The sequence below is a fragment of the Alexandromys fortis genome, unplaced genomic scaffold, assembly GCF_014885135.2.
Source record: "Alexandromys fortis isolate MF-2015 unplaced genomic scaffold, M_Fortis_MF-2015_v1.1 scaffold_261, whole genome shotgun sequence".
Classification (NCBI taxonomy): Eukaryota; Metazoa; Chordata; class Mammalia; order Rodentia; family Cricetidae; genus Alexandromys; species Alexandromys fortis.
The window spans coordinates 1,145,643-1,160,619 of NW_026068144.1; the positions used below are offsets into that span (position 1 = coordinate 1,145,643).

A 14,977-nucleotide genomic window follows, 5' to 3' on the forward strand; every position below is an offset into this window, starting at 1 on the left:
GAGTGTCATATATCAATCTGTTGATTTCATTGGCTGAGCAATAAAGAAACTGCTGGCCCTGATAGGTTAAAAGATAGGTGGGTGGAATAAACAGGATAGGATGCTGGGCAGAAGAGGAAGTGAGGTCAGACTCTGCGCTGCTTCCAAAGGGACCGGACAGCCGCCATGCTCTGCTCTCCCAGGCAGCTGCAACCCATGATGGACTTAGGCTAGAATCTTCCCGGTAAGCGCACCTTGTGGTGCTTACAAACATCATTAGAAATGGGCTAGTCCAGGTGCGAGAATTAGCCTGTAAGGGCTAGGGTTCATGGGCCAAGCAGTTCTTAAATGAATACAGTTTGTGTGTTGTTATTTCGGGCATAAGCTAGCCAAGCGGCCGGGGTGTTGGGGACGCAGCCCCGCCGCCGCTCATATTTCAACAAATTAGGACCCTATTTACTATTGTAAATGGTGAGTTCAATAGTGTTGCAACCTATGAAAGACAGTTCTGCTTCCAAACTAGGTCATACATTTATTAAAGAAGCCCAAATTTCAGGGAAGACACTATGGCATTCCAAACAGCCTGCAAAAGTTTGAGAAATCCATCTTGAAATACACACAGTCTGAAGGGAACACACTTACGCATGTGCTTAGGAGGAGAGGACCAGCACTTGGTGAGCACACACCGTGAGGCTGAGCGGAGACCGCCTCTAAAGCTTGAAGAAAGCCTTCCTGTTTCTTTCCACCCTGAAGCCCATTGAAGCCATCATACATCCTACTCCAGCCAACGGTTCCCAGGGGGTTGTGTAATTTCACCAATACCCATCAGTCAAAACATAGTTAAGTAACTCAAAGTAGGGTTCACAGACCGTGACACCCCCAGGCTGCTGAGATGTTCTGTATCCCTGGCCTCTACCCACCCGAGGCAGCCAATACCAATCCCTCTCACAGAACCACAGCTGAGACGATCAAAAATGTCTCCAGGCATTCATTGTCAAATGACCCAGGGAGACAAGGGGCACAAAATCACCTCCACTGAAGACAACTACCTTGCTTAATTGTACTGTCTTCTAGTAAGTTTTACGTTACAAATGACACACACAATGTTAGTGATTAAGAGGAAAGGTTACCATGGTTTTTTCTCTTCCCTCAGCTAGCTTCCTCTTCTTGTGTATGTGTTTACTGCGATCAATTTCGACATCACCATACACATTGGCCACATCTTCCAGGAGAACTAGGGGAACCTGGCTTGGGGCGTTAGGACCTACACAGAGGAGGACAGAGGAATGTTACAAATGAAGTCAGAAAAAGAGTAGTGAATATGAGCAGGTCAAGTGCCACATGAAAATAAAGGTCATAAAAATATTCCCAGCGTTCCTGACTAGGTAAACAAGAGCATCTCTGCACACAGGAATAAAGGCCGTATGATCATACATGTGCTGGATTGTTACAAAGGGCTGAACACGAGTGACTGTTCCTTCTTTGCATTTGTTCTTATGCATCTGTACTTAAACAATGACCATGAAGTATAAAATGATCATGAACATTACATGCACAGCATAACTACATGCTTCAAACAAAACAGAACATATGAAAAACCATAACACACAATATATATATAGATGATAGATAGATAGATGATAGATAGATAGATAGATAGATAGATAGATAGATAGATAAGATTAAATCTTTATCTGTTGTGCTGTCTTCATAAAATCTATGTTTTTAGTTTTTTGAAAGAGGGTCTCATGTGTAGTCCAGGCCTGGCCTCAAACTTAGTATGTAGCTTCCTTTTCTCTCTCTCTCTTGGAAGAGGCAGCTTCTACCTCGCTCCCTTCTCCTCACTTCTGCCTTCCCCCTGTTTCTCTCTGTCTCTCTCTCTGCTCTTCCCCTTCTTCCCTTTCCCTTCCCCTCCATAACCCACTAAATAAATACCCACTTTCTCTGAAAACAAAACAAAACATAAAAACAAATTAAAAAAAAAAAACTTAGTAAGTGGCCAAGGCTGTCCTTGAACTGCTAATCCCTTCTCATCCCCCAAAGTGTTGACTTCCTTTTCAAACAGGAATTCAGTATCCCTATTTAGTTATAGGTCTTAATACAGGAATTCCTAGTGAGAGATAGATACATAGAAACTTAATCAATAGAAACCAAATTAAATCATCAATGACAAAGAGCACTGGTACCACCCTACGACTTTTTAATCCCACAGCAATGGTGAAAGTAGAAAGTTGTAAAATACTTCTGTCTCCCTCTTATCCGCACTAAACTAGTATTTTGGGTTTCACACCAGCACACACACGAGCGAGCTGACCTTGGAAGAGAGATGGCTGGATGCTGCTAATGTACTGGAATGCACTCTTGAAGAAGACCAGCATCGTGGAGTAGAGCACTTGGTTCTTATAGTTGGCATGAGCCTCGCTGTCGAAGCTGTTCATGTACCTGCAGAGCTCCTTCATCCGGTGCAGGATGTCGCTGCAGCTCCTGGGGGGAGGGAACAAAATTCACCTTACTGCCTGCCAGCAAACGACGGAGGAAAAGCGCTGAGAGAAACACTGCACTTGCCAGAGGCAGCTGTGGGTATCTGGGCATAGAAACTGCTGTAGTATTAAGTAAAATGAAACTTTAAAAAATTATTTTATGTACATTGGTGTTTCCTGCATGTCTATCTGTGTGAAGGTGTCAAATCCCCTGGAGCTGACATTGTAGAAGGTGTGAGCTGCCACGTGGGTGCTGGGAATTGAACCAGGACTTCTGGAAGATCAGTCGGTGCTCTCAATTACTAGACCATTATTTCAGTCCCTTAAAAACTTACTTTACCTGTACAAATTCATGTGATATGTTATGATAATCTAATACAGTATATAATCAAATGGGGTAATTAATATTTCTAGCCCCTTAAACATTAAAAAAACTATATATATTCACAAAGGCCCAGTGTAACATTTTACACAATGTATCATACGCAAATCAAATCAGGGTAATTAGGTTTCTTTTTAGACAGGGCTTTTTGAGACCAGTCTTAGCTGGTCTGGAATACACTAAGAAGACCAACGTGGCCTTGAACTGACAGATCTACCTGTTCTGCCTCCAGAGTTCTAGGATTAAAAGCGTGTGCCACCAGTCCTGGCCCTCGGGTAATTAAGTTTCAGCCTCCATACCATCAATTAGGACACTTCAAACTCCTCTATTCCAATTATGTAAATTAAACATAAAATCAGCTATTACCGGGCTGTGGTTCAGCAATGGAGAACGTGCCTGGCCTAAGCAGAACCTGGGTTCAATCCTCAGCACCACACACAGCTAAGCTATTGTGACTCACCATGCACCTTCTGCGTTTAGGACATCAGAAGTTATTTTTCTGTAACAATTATATTTGGATATTGTTAGCTGACGTTTTGCTACTTCCTTTCCCAACCCCATTCACAGGCACACTCAATCACTATTCTACATTCCAAACAGCATTTATTAACGTCATGGCGAATTTGCCTGTATCTGACTTACTTCACGTAGGTCATCTAGGCTCATCTATTTTGCCAAAAATGATGCAAGATGATGCCTTATGGCTGAATAATGTTGTAATATATCTCTATCAGACTCCCATTTTCTTTATACATTCACGGGTACCTAGACTGATTCCGGATCATAGCTACTGAAAACAGCATAGTAGCAAACAAACATACAGATGTCTCTTTCATATGCTGAGTCCCTCTGGAATCGACAGCGGGATGAAAGGTGACTTACTGTCAGATGTTGTGGCCCTTCCACACTATTTTGCGTAACAGCTGCACTAATTTACATCCCTATCAACAGTTCAGTGCTAATTTTTCTCCGCTCCGAAGATTTATTATTTCTCATCTTTTTGTCATTGTGTTTGCCACTTGAGTTCTTCTGAGACATGTTTATTCATATTAAAGTCATTCTTTATTATTTGCATGACTGGTGAATTTCCCCTTCTGACCTGGAGCTGAGAACAAAGACAACCTCATGACAGAAGCATATCAAGTTAACTTCTTTTTTCTCGGCATGGATAGGATAGGATCAAGTTCTCAGTATGTTCTTTTTAAATTTATTTACTTTTTATTGTTTTGTGTGGGGATTTTTGTATTTTTTTTGTATGCATACCTTCCTTACCTTCCCCTTCCTCCCTCCCTCCTGTCTTTCTTTCTTTCTTTGAGACAAGGTTTCTCTGTAAAGTACTATCCTGAAACTTGCTTTGCAGACCCTGGCCTAGAACTCAAGAGATCCACCTACCTTTGCCTCCCCAGTGCTGGGATTAAATACGCGCACCACCACACTCAGTACTGTCTTACTGTTTGTAATTTGTGTGTTTGTTTGTGTGTGGCACAGATCAAGGGTGGTACTGGAATCACGTAAGTGCATGTCCTTGTGAAGCTGATGCCGAAAGTCTCACATTGTTTATTGGGAAAAGAGCTCTCACTGAATCTCGAACAAGACAATTCAAGCTTGTCTAGATGGCCAGATCACCCCAAGAATTCCATCTCTGTCTCCCCAGTGCTGGGCTTACAGGCAGCTGTCACACTTGTAAGCAAGCACTTACCCATTGGGCTTCTCCCCAGCCCCGCTCAGCACATTTCAGGAGTTCCCTACAGCTGGGAATCTTAGATAAGATGAAAAAGTGCCCTCTTCTCTTGCATAAATGGTGACTGCTACAAAACTGCCCTGCAGAGAAGTGTATCTACGCACGATGCTTATGTTCTTAGAAGCTTTTGTTTTGTACAAGGGTCCTGAGATGACACACTGAAGATTTAATGAGCAATTCTGTAATCAACCGTTCATTACCGTCTCCCTTTATCCGTCTGCCATTCGCATCTCATGCCAACCACATTCAGAATCTTAAACAACCTCTCCCAAGGGTCTACAATCTGGGATGACTTCTCGGTCAGGCCTTCTATTATGTACTTCTGAGAGTTACGTTTGCTAGGCGACATTAAATCAGATGTATCCTGTGCACCTGAGACATGAGAAAAAGTAACCTACAATTAATATCACTGCTTATTTATATGGTACTTGACAGAGAAAAAAAAATCTTCACTCAAAAGACAAAAGTACTGAGCATAATACGTCCCCCCCTTCTAACTACGTATTTATATGGCACTAGACAAAGGAGCCAAACATCTGAATCCTCACTCAAAAGGCTAAGTACGACCCTGACACATGTCCCACAGTGCTCTCAGAGGGGTCCCCTAAGTGATGCATTGCTTACACAACTGAAGCCTCTAAGGTCACATGGGAGCTCCTCTCACCATCCCCCAGGAGCAGAGAGCTACAGAAAAGATGACGCTGCAGAACGCCAGGACAGCTCGGGCGCAGACCAGGGTACGTTTATGCCTTTGTTGTTTTTAAAGAGGAGCTGGTCACTGAGGGACACAGTTTTGGGTGCTTCTCTCACTTTCTTTTTTTCTTTTTGATATTAGAAAACTTTATTTTCCACAATTCTTAAATTTTTAATTAAAATATAATTACGTTATTCACCTTTCCCAATCCATCCCCAAACTGCCATCTCCAACAAAAGTTTAAAACATGAAAAAATTTTCCTAGAGAAAAACTTATAAAGACACAAACTATTTTTCCAGTTAAGTAATGTGTTTCAAGTATTAAAAAGAATCAAAAGTTTTTCAGAAACATCAAAAAGTTGAAAGCTACAGTAGCAATTTATCAGTAAAGAAAGACAGAACTGTTTTATGACAGCCGAGTTTAGAGAATTTGTAATCCACAGCTGTGTGCAATGAACTGAGGCCTTCCCTCTCCTGAGCCCTCCCACACCCAGTCAGTTCCAGTCCTGCGAGAGCTGCTGCTGACAAGCGCCACCTCCAGTGGTGTCCTCGTCTCATACAATGCTCTTCCACTAAACATTCTGTACACTCAGGACCGCTGAGATACACGAATACCGTGTGCTGCTGCTGCCTACAGTATTCAGTACCGTAACTGTACATTTGTGCTCTACGTGATACAGAATATTCCTTTACGTTGTGAAGATGTATCTTTGCCAAGGTGCCTTCTGATTGGTTTAATAAAGAGCTGAATGGCCAATAACTAGGCAAGGAGAGGCTAGGTGGGAATTCTGGGCAGAGAGAAAAGAGGAGATGAATCTAGGCACAAGACGGTCATGAGGCAAAACACAGATTACTATAAATGGGTTAAGTTGTAAGAGCTAGTGAACAAGCCTCAGCTATAGGTCAAGCTTTCATGATTAATAATAAGGTTCCATGTCGGGTTTGTGTGTGTGTGTGTGTGTGTGTGTGTGTGTGTGTGTGTGTGTATGTGTGAGAGAGAGAGAGAGAGAGAGAGAGAGAGAGAGAGAGAGAGAGAGAGAGTGAGTGTGCTGGCAGTCCAGAGAAAAATCCATTAACATATGGTACCCAATGTGGGGGCTAAAATATCCAAAATAAGACCAGAGAAAGCTAAGAAAAGTTCTGGATAGCCAGGTGGTGGTGGCACATGCCTTCAATCCCAGCACTTGGGAGGCAGAGGCAGGTGGATCTCTGTGAGTTCGAGGCCAGCCTGGTCTACAAGAGTTAGTTTCAGGACAGTCTCCAAAGCTACAGAGAAATTCTGTCTCAAAAAAACAACAAGAAAAAAAAATTAAATAAATAAATAAATAAAGGTCTGGACAAAGAGCCAGTAGCTTCCTGCCTGGTCCTGCAGTCTTCTCAGGCAGGCTAGTGTTCGGTGGTATACAGAGGAGGAGCTACCAGCTGCTGCCTGTGGGCTGGAGCCAGGCAGCAGCACCATGCACTAAGATGAACCTTGCAGCAGCTGACATGGCAGTTTAGATTTGTCTCAGGTGCTCAGTAAAGTCAGATTCAGATTTGGGAAAAAACCAAATCTGATTGTGAACTTTCTGACTGCTGAGGAGTGAACATCTGCTGAGCAATACGGATTCCACGAGGGAATGATGAACTAAACCAGCGCAGATAGAAAATGGAAGTCAGAAAATGTACTGCTTTGGGGAAGAGGTTATGCTTTTGTTTCCACACAAGGTTAAAGAGGATCAGGATTGATCAGGGGATACCTGCTGAAACTCCTGACTATAGACATTAAGAAATAAAACTAAAAACAGAAAATTACAAGACTCATGATGTGTATTTTATCTGCTCAAACATAAAAGAAAAAAATCATCTTTTATTGGCTTGTGTATAACACACAGTCCATACTTGTATTAATTCAGATATGTAAGTTACCTTTAAAAGTTTGTGTTGTCAGTGCAAGGGGATGAGACACTAATGAAACCAGGTGGGCCTCTCAGAATGCCTGTTGCAGTTTCCTCAGAGCTCTGCATGCAGAACAGCTTCAAGGCTGCTGGCTGAGATGGTCCAGCCTTGCAGACTATTCGAGGAATGCAGATACGTCTTACATTTTCACATTACACAAGAACTGAACAGCAAGTGTTATGGCTAGTTTTTTCAGGACCTGACCATTATCTCACTTTTCTCAGGGTTCCCTAAAGATGCCATCACCTCCAGACAGTAGGAGGCAGCCTAGAGAATATGATGTCCACATTCCCAAGAGGTGTGATGGGTGGTTTTTGGTCGTCTGGTGGATTATGGATGTTTGTCATCATTTAGGGGGATTGGTTACAAACTGTTACTGGTCATGATCAGGGAGAAGCTAAAAAAGGCGATCAGATTCAGGGATCTCTTTCTGAAGTGAAAAGGGGGTGGGGGATATAGTATAGAAATATGAGATAAAAGGGTAGATTGTTGAGTCTACTTTTGAACAACCACCAGTCTCATATAGTTTACAATGTATGGATTTTTGTATAGTGATACAAATTTAAGGTTATTTTTGCTATACGGTATATATGTTTCTATTCTTATTTAAGGTATTATACCTATGCGGCTCATTTAAAAAGGCAATATAAAATTTTAGTCCTTAAAAGCTATTTAGAATAATAAAGAAAATACAGGTTAATAGTCATCTATAACAATCAAACTTATAGCAATGCTAGGTATGTTTTCAAGGTCTAACAGAGATATAGTTTAAATAGACAGATGGTCTTTAAATACTTAAAAGACCTAAAAAATGTGCAATTTAAAATGTTTTCAATAACCTACGGCTTCTCATAATAATGAGACATGTCTGTTTCTGGAAGTACCAATCTACTTCATAAAGGAATTATGGACATCGAAAAACCTCCTTATAGAGTTTGCTTGCATTTGTGGTAAGGTTAGCCATGAGGCAAAGGAACTGCCCTTCCCTCAACTTCTGACAGAATGCTGTCCAAATTGGACAAGCAGGACACAAAAGAAAGTGACTGCCAACCTTTGCCAAGACAAGGTAGACCAGTCTTTCAAAATTCCTGCTTCACAGAAAAGTCTGTCATGTATTTTAGAACTGTAGGCAGAAGATGGATGCCCCAGTGTTACGGAGAAACCTTGGGGTGACTGTCCAGGCAGCCATATGTCTCTGTCACTTCTTAGTTTTGGAATTTGTTTGCTCTCCATTTCCTATTTACTGAAGTAATATTTTATCCTTCCTGGGTCTCTGATGGAGCTAAAGATGAGATAGTTATAGCTACAATTTTGTTACCAAATTCAGGAAAGAAACTTACAAAAGAGATGTAAAATGTAGATGGATGAGAGACATAAAAGCTTGTTTTTGTTTATCTATGAAAATGTTTTACATTCTAAAAAGATATTTTAAAGTTGGTAATACAAGCTATAATAAAAAATGGCTTAGTTATAAAACTCTGGACTCACTAAGATAAGCTAGATAATACAGTACTTTCTCCAGATTTTCCAAATGCACGTGAACTGCACATTATAAATGTAATTCTTACTTGGAAATTGTTCTTATTGTATATAGTTTTACTTTGTTAAAGTTAAAAGCTTCCCTTTTTATTTAGACCATTACTGATAATTGTTCTTTATTGTGTTAGAGTTAAAATCTTTCCTTTCCATTTTATTTAAACAAAATGAGGAAATGTTGTGGAATATTTCTTTACATTGTGAAGATGTGTCTTTGCCAAGGCACCTTCTGATTGCTTTAATAAAAAGCTGAATGGCCAATAGCTAGGCAGGAAGAGGCTAGGCAGGACTTCCGGGCAGAGAGAAAAGAAGAGGAGATAAATTGAGGTGCAGAAGAGACACTAGAGGAGATGGAGAGGTAAAAGCCATGAGCCGTGTGACAGCACACAGTTTAATAGAAATGGGTTAGTTAGAAACAAGCCTAAGCTAAGGCTGGCAGTCCAAGGAAATCAGCTAGATCATGGGCTATATCACAGAGAGGGCTCTACCACCTAGCTTGTACCAATGATGTTCACACAGTGAAACTGCTAACCGCACATGTGAGATGACTGTGCTTGTTTGGCTCCACGATCCACGACTGCTGGCTGGTAAAGGAGGTGGCTTTTGAGCTATGGCACCCGGGTGGCGCTCAAGGTACCCGTGTGATGTTACGAACCATACTATTTCAATCAAGGGGTAGAATTGATTACAGAAATAGTTACATACTTCTTTTAGGAAAACTATCAAACTAACACACATTCAGAGAGGGACTTCTGAGGGACTTTAGCAAACTAAGTCTGAGCAGTAGGATGCTTCACTCACCTTGATGCGGATTTTCCAGCTGTGTGGACCGAGTGACATAGTTGATGTAGAATTCGGCCGCTTTGTTCAAGTATTTATATAACAAATTGGCAGGCAATCGAACATCATGGTTGTTAATTATTAGAGGAAGGACATCACAAACTGTTGCAAGGAGAAAACAGACTATTCAGGTTGTTTGTCCTAGGGTTCTAGCAGAAAGTAACTAATTTTCTGCAGCATCTAAAATATATAGGGGGAATCACCCTGGCACAACTGCTTAAACGAGCTGTACTGAAGGACATCAGTGGAGGGAGGCTGAGAGAAAATATGCCCGTGGGCAGAGATCTGCTGGCCCCGGGAGGGGTCTGTGGCTATGACTATGCTTCATATGCACACACATGCTGTACACATTCTAGCAGAGATAGCAAATACTAAAGAACACACAAGAGGTTTTTCTTTTAAATGCTTTGCAGGTAAAAGCAAGGTTAAATTTCATAATATAAAGAGCTCCTTTGCTTTGTACAGGTAACCTTACTCCAGAAATGACAATCCCAGATACTCTACTTACCCCAATTAAATAATACAAAATACAGTGCTTCTTACCAAATAGCTTTCGAAAGCAATTAACGGGAGACTCCTGCTCTTCAATGGTCTCAGCTTCTAGCAGTGCCTCCCCAAGGCCAACCTGTTTAAAGACAAAAATCACCTCATGTGCACAGTGCAAGATGTCAGAATCACAGGAAGAAACAGTATTCTGTTATTTGTCACAAATTTCTCAAAGAAAAACAATTCTATTTTAAAGACTAGAAACGTCAGAGTACATCAGTGCAGCGACATTGCCCCGGATCAAGTTCACTGACTCCCTGTCCACCCGTCTCATGCTCCTCTGAACAGGCAAAGTTAGAGGGCTAACAAAGTGTCTACAGAAAGTCCAGCGCGACAGTGGAGGATAGCACAAATGATGGCAGCTGGAGAGATTTTCTAAGACATTGGAAACCAACTTTACTCTCTATTAAGAAATACAAGAATGACAACAGCTACTCTCAAGAGACCCCAGTAGATAATCTTACAGTTGGGGAAGCACTGGGCAAAAATGTCTGAGTTTTAAGGCCACCTTCCCCTCACTCGTGTCCCGGCACTGCAAAGTCTATCAATCCACTCACACATTCATTTTATTCTCTTTGCAACACTGTAGTCTTGTTGGGACAGCATAAAAGATCACAGGACAAACAAAGTAAAATGCCACTACAACAAGCAAAGAATATAAGATCAAAATTGTGTCCCCCAAATCATATCCATTGAAGACCTCAGAATGCCTGTCATGCATGGCTTACAATAGGGACTGATGCATCAGTAGGAATTTCACGCGGAATATATACCATGTTGTCCCTGCACAATATAACCTCATAGGACCACTACCATGTACACAGTTCATCACTGAACAAAATCTCTTTAAGGGCTGCATGGCTGCATTGCTCACCTTTAAAGATGAGCATTGTCCATGTAGATAAATTAGTTAAAATGAGCTCACTGTACAATAGGCCAGATGCAGCGAGTGGTGGCCCTTAAAGAGATTTTGGTTTATTTATGGGGGAAAAGAAATATGCCACGACATTCAAGTGGAGATCAGAGGACAGTTTGCTGTGATCCATTTCCTTCTTCCGTCATGTGGGACCTAGGGATGGGATTCAGGTTGCTCAGCTTGGTGGAGAGCCCTTAAATTCAAACACATTGTCAAACACGATGGAAACAGGTAACTTTCTACTGAATAACACCATCAAATTTGGGGGACTATAACCTAAGGTTGATAGGAAGATATCTGGAGATGTGTAATGAATGCCAGGGAATCGAGTGATAAGCAACTGCAGTCCTCTCTTAAAGAAAAGCAAGGAGTCAGCCCTACCCCATGCTGCACCACGGTCTCAGGGAAGCGCCTCAGAAGCAGCAGCAGCATCTCTGACCGTTCCAATGTGTTGAAGCATTGCTCTGTCACCTTTAGCAACATTTCACACTGGACCCGACCCGGAAGAGTTTCAAACAAGCCTGCAAACAAAATTTCACCTCTGAAGTTTTTTTTTTTCCCCCCACAAAGAAAATGTTGACCTGAAAGAAGTAAGGTATTCTTTTCCATTCATAAAACTGTAAACACTTGGAATTCACCTGCACACTAGCAGACTTCTGGACTCCAGAGTATTTGGCAGAAGCGGTTTGCTGAATAATCATGAAACATTTGGAGGCCTGATGGTCCAGAGGGCAGGCATGACCTGAGTGTTTCATCACCACAGACCATGCTACACTAAGAGAAAGGCAGGAACTTGCTGAAGTTGAAATGACCGAAACCATCTGCTTGCGAATTATCTAGAATTGCTCATCGTTGGTTGGGTATAGCAACCAACCCAGAAGTTCGAAGTTTTTCTCCTATTTTGTGAAGATTGGGTTTATCTATAGATGCTTTCTGGTTATTGTAAAATGTGTCCAAAATACAATCTCCTGATTTCACTGAGAGACTGCCATGCCATAGGACCCCTTAGTAAGTAAGTGTTCTACGTAAATTCTGAAGTGACCAAGTGACGTCACCGCAGACTTTCACTGCCTAGCATAAACCATACTGTGGGCACCACTATGACAGGTGTGACTGAGAGGTCTGTGACAGACACGGTATCCCAGAAGTCGGCATAACTGTTACTCACTCCTTAAAAACTGGGTTTGCGTATCCTGCGAATCATTCCTCAGTGCTGATGTTATGATACTGATTTCTCTCCACACCACCGGCTGTTCTGGGAAATTCACAAACCTATTTTTAAAATGAACACACCAAAGTAAGATACCAGATTCAACAAAGTAAAAAACCAGCATGTAGAGAAAACCTCTTTTCTTTACGCAAATGTTTATAAACATCAAAATACGCCAAGATAAATGCACAGAATAGCCTATTAGTTAAAATAACTGAGAATCCTCATAGAGTCTCTAGATGTTTCTAGAAACGGGGGGACTGTGGATGCAGCTCAGTTGTTAGGTAGCGTGCTTGCTTATCATGCACAAAGCCCAGGGTTCCATCCCTGTGCCCCATAAGCCAGATGTGGTAGTGAATGCTTATAACTTGAGAGGTAAAGGCAAGAGGATCAGATTCAAGGTTGTCCTCAGCTACATTTAATGAATTTGAACCCACAGCAATCTGGGATGCATGAGACCTGGTCTCAGAAACAAAGAGAAAACAAAAGCAGTCTGAAAGCCCTCATTCATCTTTTGCACAAACAAGGGGCCAGCTACCCTGCTCCTTTTGCCAAGTGGTCCCACCAAGATGAACTGTATCTTCAAACCCCGAGTCAGAATATACCCTTCCTTTCTATCAGTCACAGCAATAGAAAAAGTGATACTCTATAAAAAAAAAAAAAAAGGCAAATCACTGACCACAAATAAACAAAGAGAAGAGTGGCAGTAATACTCCACACTTTTGGTAGCATCAGGGGCACAAGCTTAAGAAACAAAATAGCAAGGTACGATTTTCCCCATGACACGGGCCAGTTGTGGTATAGCCTGTGTCCCAGTTACAAGGGGGCTAAGATAGGAGGAGTATGTGAGTCTTTTGAGTTCAAAACCACCCTGGCCAATGAAGTGAGATTCCTCTGTCTCACGGGAAAGAAAGAAAAGAAGAAAAAGGGGGAAGGGTAGAGAAAAGAAGAAATAAAAAAGGAGATAGAGACAATCATTTAAAGGTTGCTGGGAGTGTGGAAAACTGACAACCTTATATATATATATATCATTTGTGGAAATAGATATTTAGGATACCCTTTGTAGAGAACAGCTCGATAGGTGATGAAATGCACATACCCTTTTGCTACAAATTAGAGACACCAAAATACGGGCAGAGAAGCGCTGACATTCCAGACATAGTTTAAAATAACTGGAAATGTGCACCAAGAACGTGGAGGCTGAGAAGCGCTACATGGAAAGGAAGAACAAGCATCTCTATAAAGTAGACATGGGGGGGCCCACCATAGTGGGTAATGAAAACAAGCTTCAGAGTGAGAGTACGGTGCCCTCACTCTGTCAGCTCCCCAACGTATTTATGTGTTTCCATAGAGATGCACAGATACACACAAAACTTAAACCTTCTTTAGTCGGGATTTTCACATTTCATTCTATCAATGCTGGTTTCTTACATAAACCACGGGATACAAATTTGGCGATTAAAATACAAAAATAAGCCATCTCTGCAGCAGGCGTGTTGGCAATTAAGACGGCCTGAGTTCTGGGTACCAGGGATGCAGCGTCCCATCTTCTATCAGTTGCTGATATCTGAAAAGCCCCCTGAGAGTGTCCACAAAAGGTCCTGGAAGGATCCCAGATAATTAACTCACATGTCATACAGCAACCTCCCCGCAGTGGCAGTCCTCTCTGCATTCCGCTCGATGGTGTACATCTCATACTGAAACAAGGCACACAGGGTCACAACCACCTTCCACCACCGCAGTAGCTGGCCCAGCTCCAGCCCACCTGCCGCGCCGCTCAGGGTTGGGCCTTCACCCAAAAGACCCCCAAGGGAAAGGACAGACTGAGCACAAAACATCCCGTGGTGGCCCCGAGCTCGGGACTGGGGTTCAGGGTTCATTCCATCCGCGGGGTTTCTGGGATCGACTGGGATAACGTTTCCGTGCAGCAGGCAGTGAACAGATGGCTGCCACCGTGATCAATGAATGAGTGGCCTGGGCCCTCATCTAGTGTGTGGTCTCCGCCTTGCCAGGCGCTGGGGGCGAGGCTGGTCGACTGTGCAGTGTGGGGAGGGAGTCCCGGCCGTGATCCGCACCCAGGGCCGCCCAGCTCGGCTAAACGCTCCCCTCCGTGCGTGCGCAGCGCCGTGCCTGTCTCACCTGGATGTTGAAGTCGGCCGGGTAGAGGCTGCGGGCCGTGATAAGCCATGCCTTGGCTGCCCACAGGTCCTGGGGCACCAGCTCTCGGGCTCGCTGCACCAGGAACTCACAGTCGCCCTGGGCCGACATCACCCCGGCGACAAGCGCTTCCGGCGGGGACTCCCACGGCGCCACCAGCACCCGCCCCTCGCACCCCGCGGGCGACCACTGCGCATGCCCGCAGGCCAGCCAACCACGTGGCGCAGCGTCTCTTTGGAGTTCACTGGAAATTCCGGAGAAGTGGATTTACAGTGCTCGGATTGGCATCCGGTACGCCAGAACCCGCGATCCGGGCTCCAGGTTCTAGCGTTCGCCTAGGACCCTAAGCGCGCGGGTGCGCACAGTTCCGAGTGTTCCTGAGAGTCACGAGCTGGTACCCTGAGTGTTCCCGAGTGTCCGAGCTGGTGTCCGGGGCTGGGGTGCAGCTGGAGAGAAAGCACCACGGAGTGCTGGGCTCTGCGGTACCCGAAGGTCCCCACCCCTGCAGACGTGAAAACCTAGGCTTGCCTGTTGCTTTTGAGCTTTGTTGAAGTCCGG

At 43.3% G+C, this 14,977-nt stretch overlaps 1 protein-coding gene across 7 annotated transcripts in view; it reads right to left on the reverse strand.

The window, feature by feature from the left end:
* The window catches only part of Ints10 (integrator complex subunit 10), a 28,043-nt gene extending 13,443 nt beyond the window's left edge, over window positions 1–14,600 (reverse strand). For 6 of the 7 annotated variants that reach the window (XM_050126910.1, XM_050126908.1, XM_050126912.1 and 3 more), the window contains exons 1-9: window positions 14,402–14,600; window positions 13,892–13,959; window positions 12,221–12,324; window positions 11,434–11,573; window positions 10,134–10,215; window positions 9,552–9,692; window positions 4,783–4,954; window positions 2,294–2,463; window positions 1,110–1,243 (exon numbers count right to left, since the gene is read on the reverse strand). In XM_050126910.1, coding sequence (XP_049982867.1) covers window positions 1,110–1,243; window positions 2,294–2,463; window positions 4,783–4,954; window positions 9,552–9,692; window positions 10,134–10,215; window positions 11,434–11,573; window positions 12,221–12,324; window positions 13,892–13,959; window positions 14,402–14,530 — 1,140 coding nt within the window. In that variant the 5' untranslated portion in view covers window positions 14,531–14,600. Of the gene's footprint in view, window positions 1–1,109; window positions 1,244–2,293; window positions 2,464–4,782; window positions 4,955–9,551; window positions 9,693–10,133; window positions 10,216–11,433; window positions 11,574–12,220; window positions 12,325–13,891; window positions 13,960–14,401 lie in introns of those variants that run through there. The other variant, XM_050126911.1, reaches the window with a different exon arrangement.
* Window positions 14,601–14,977: the final 377 nt, after the last annotated feature.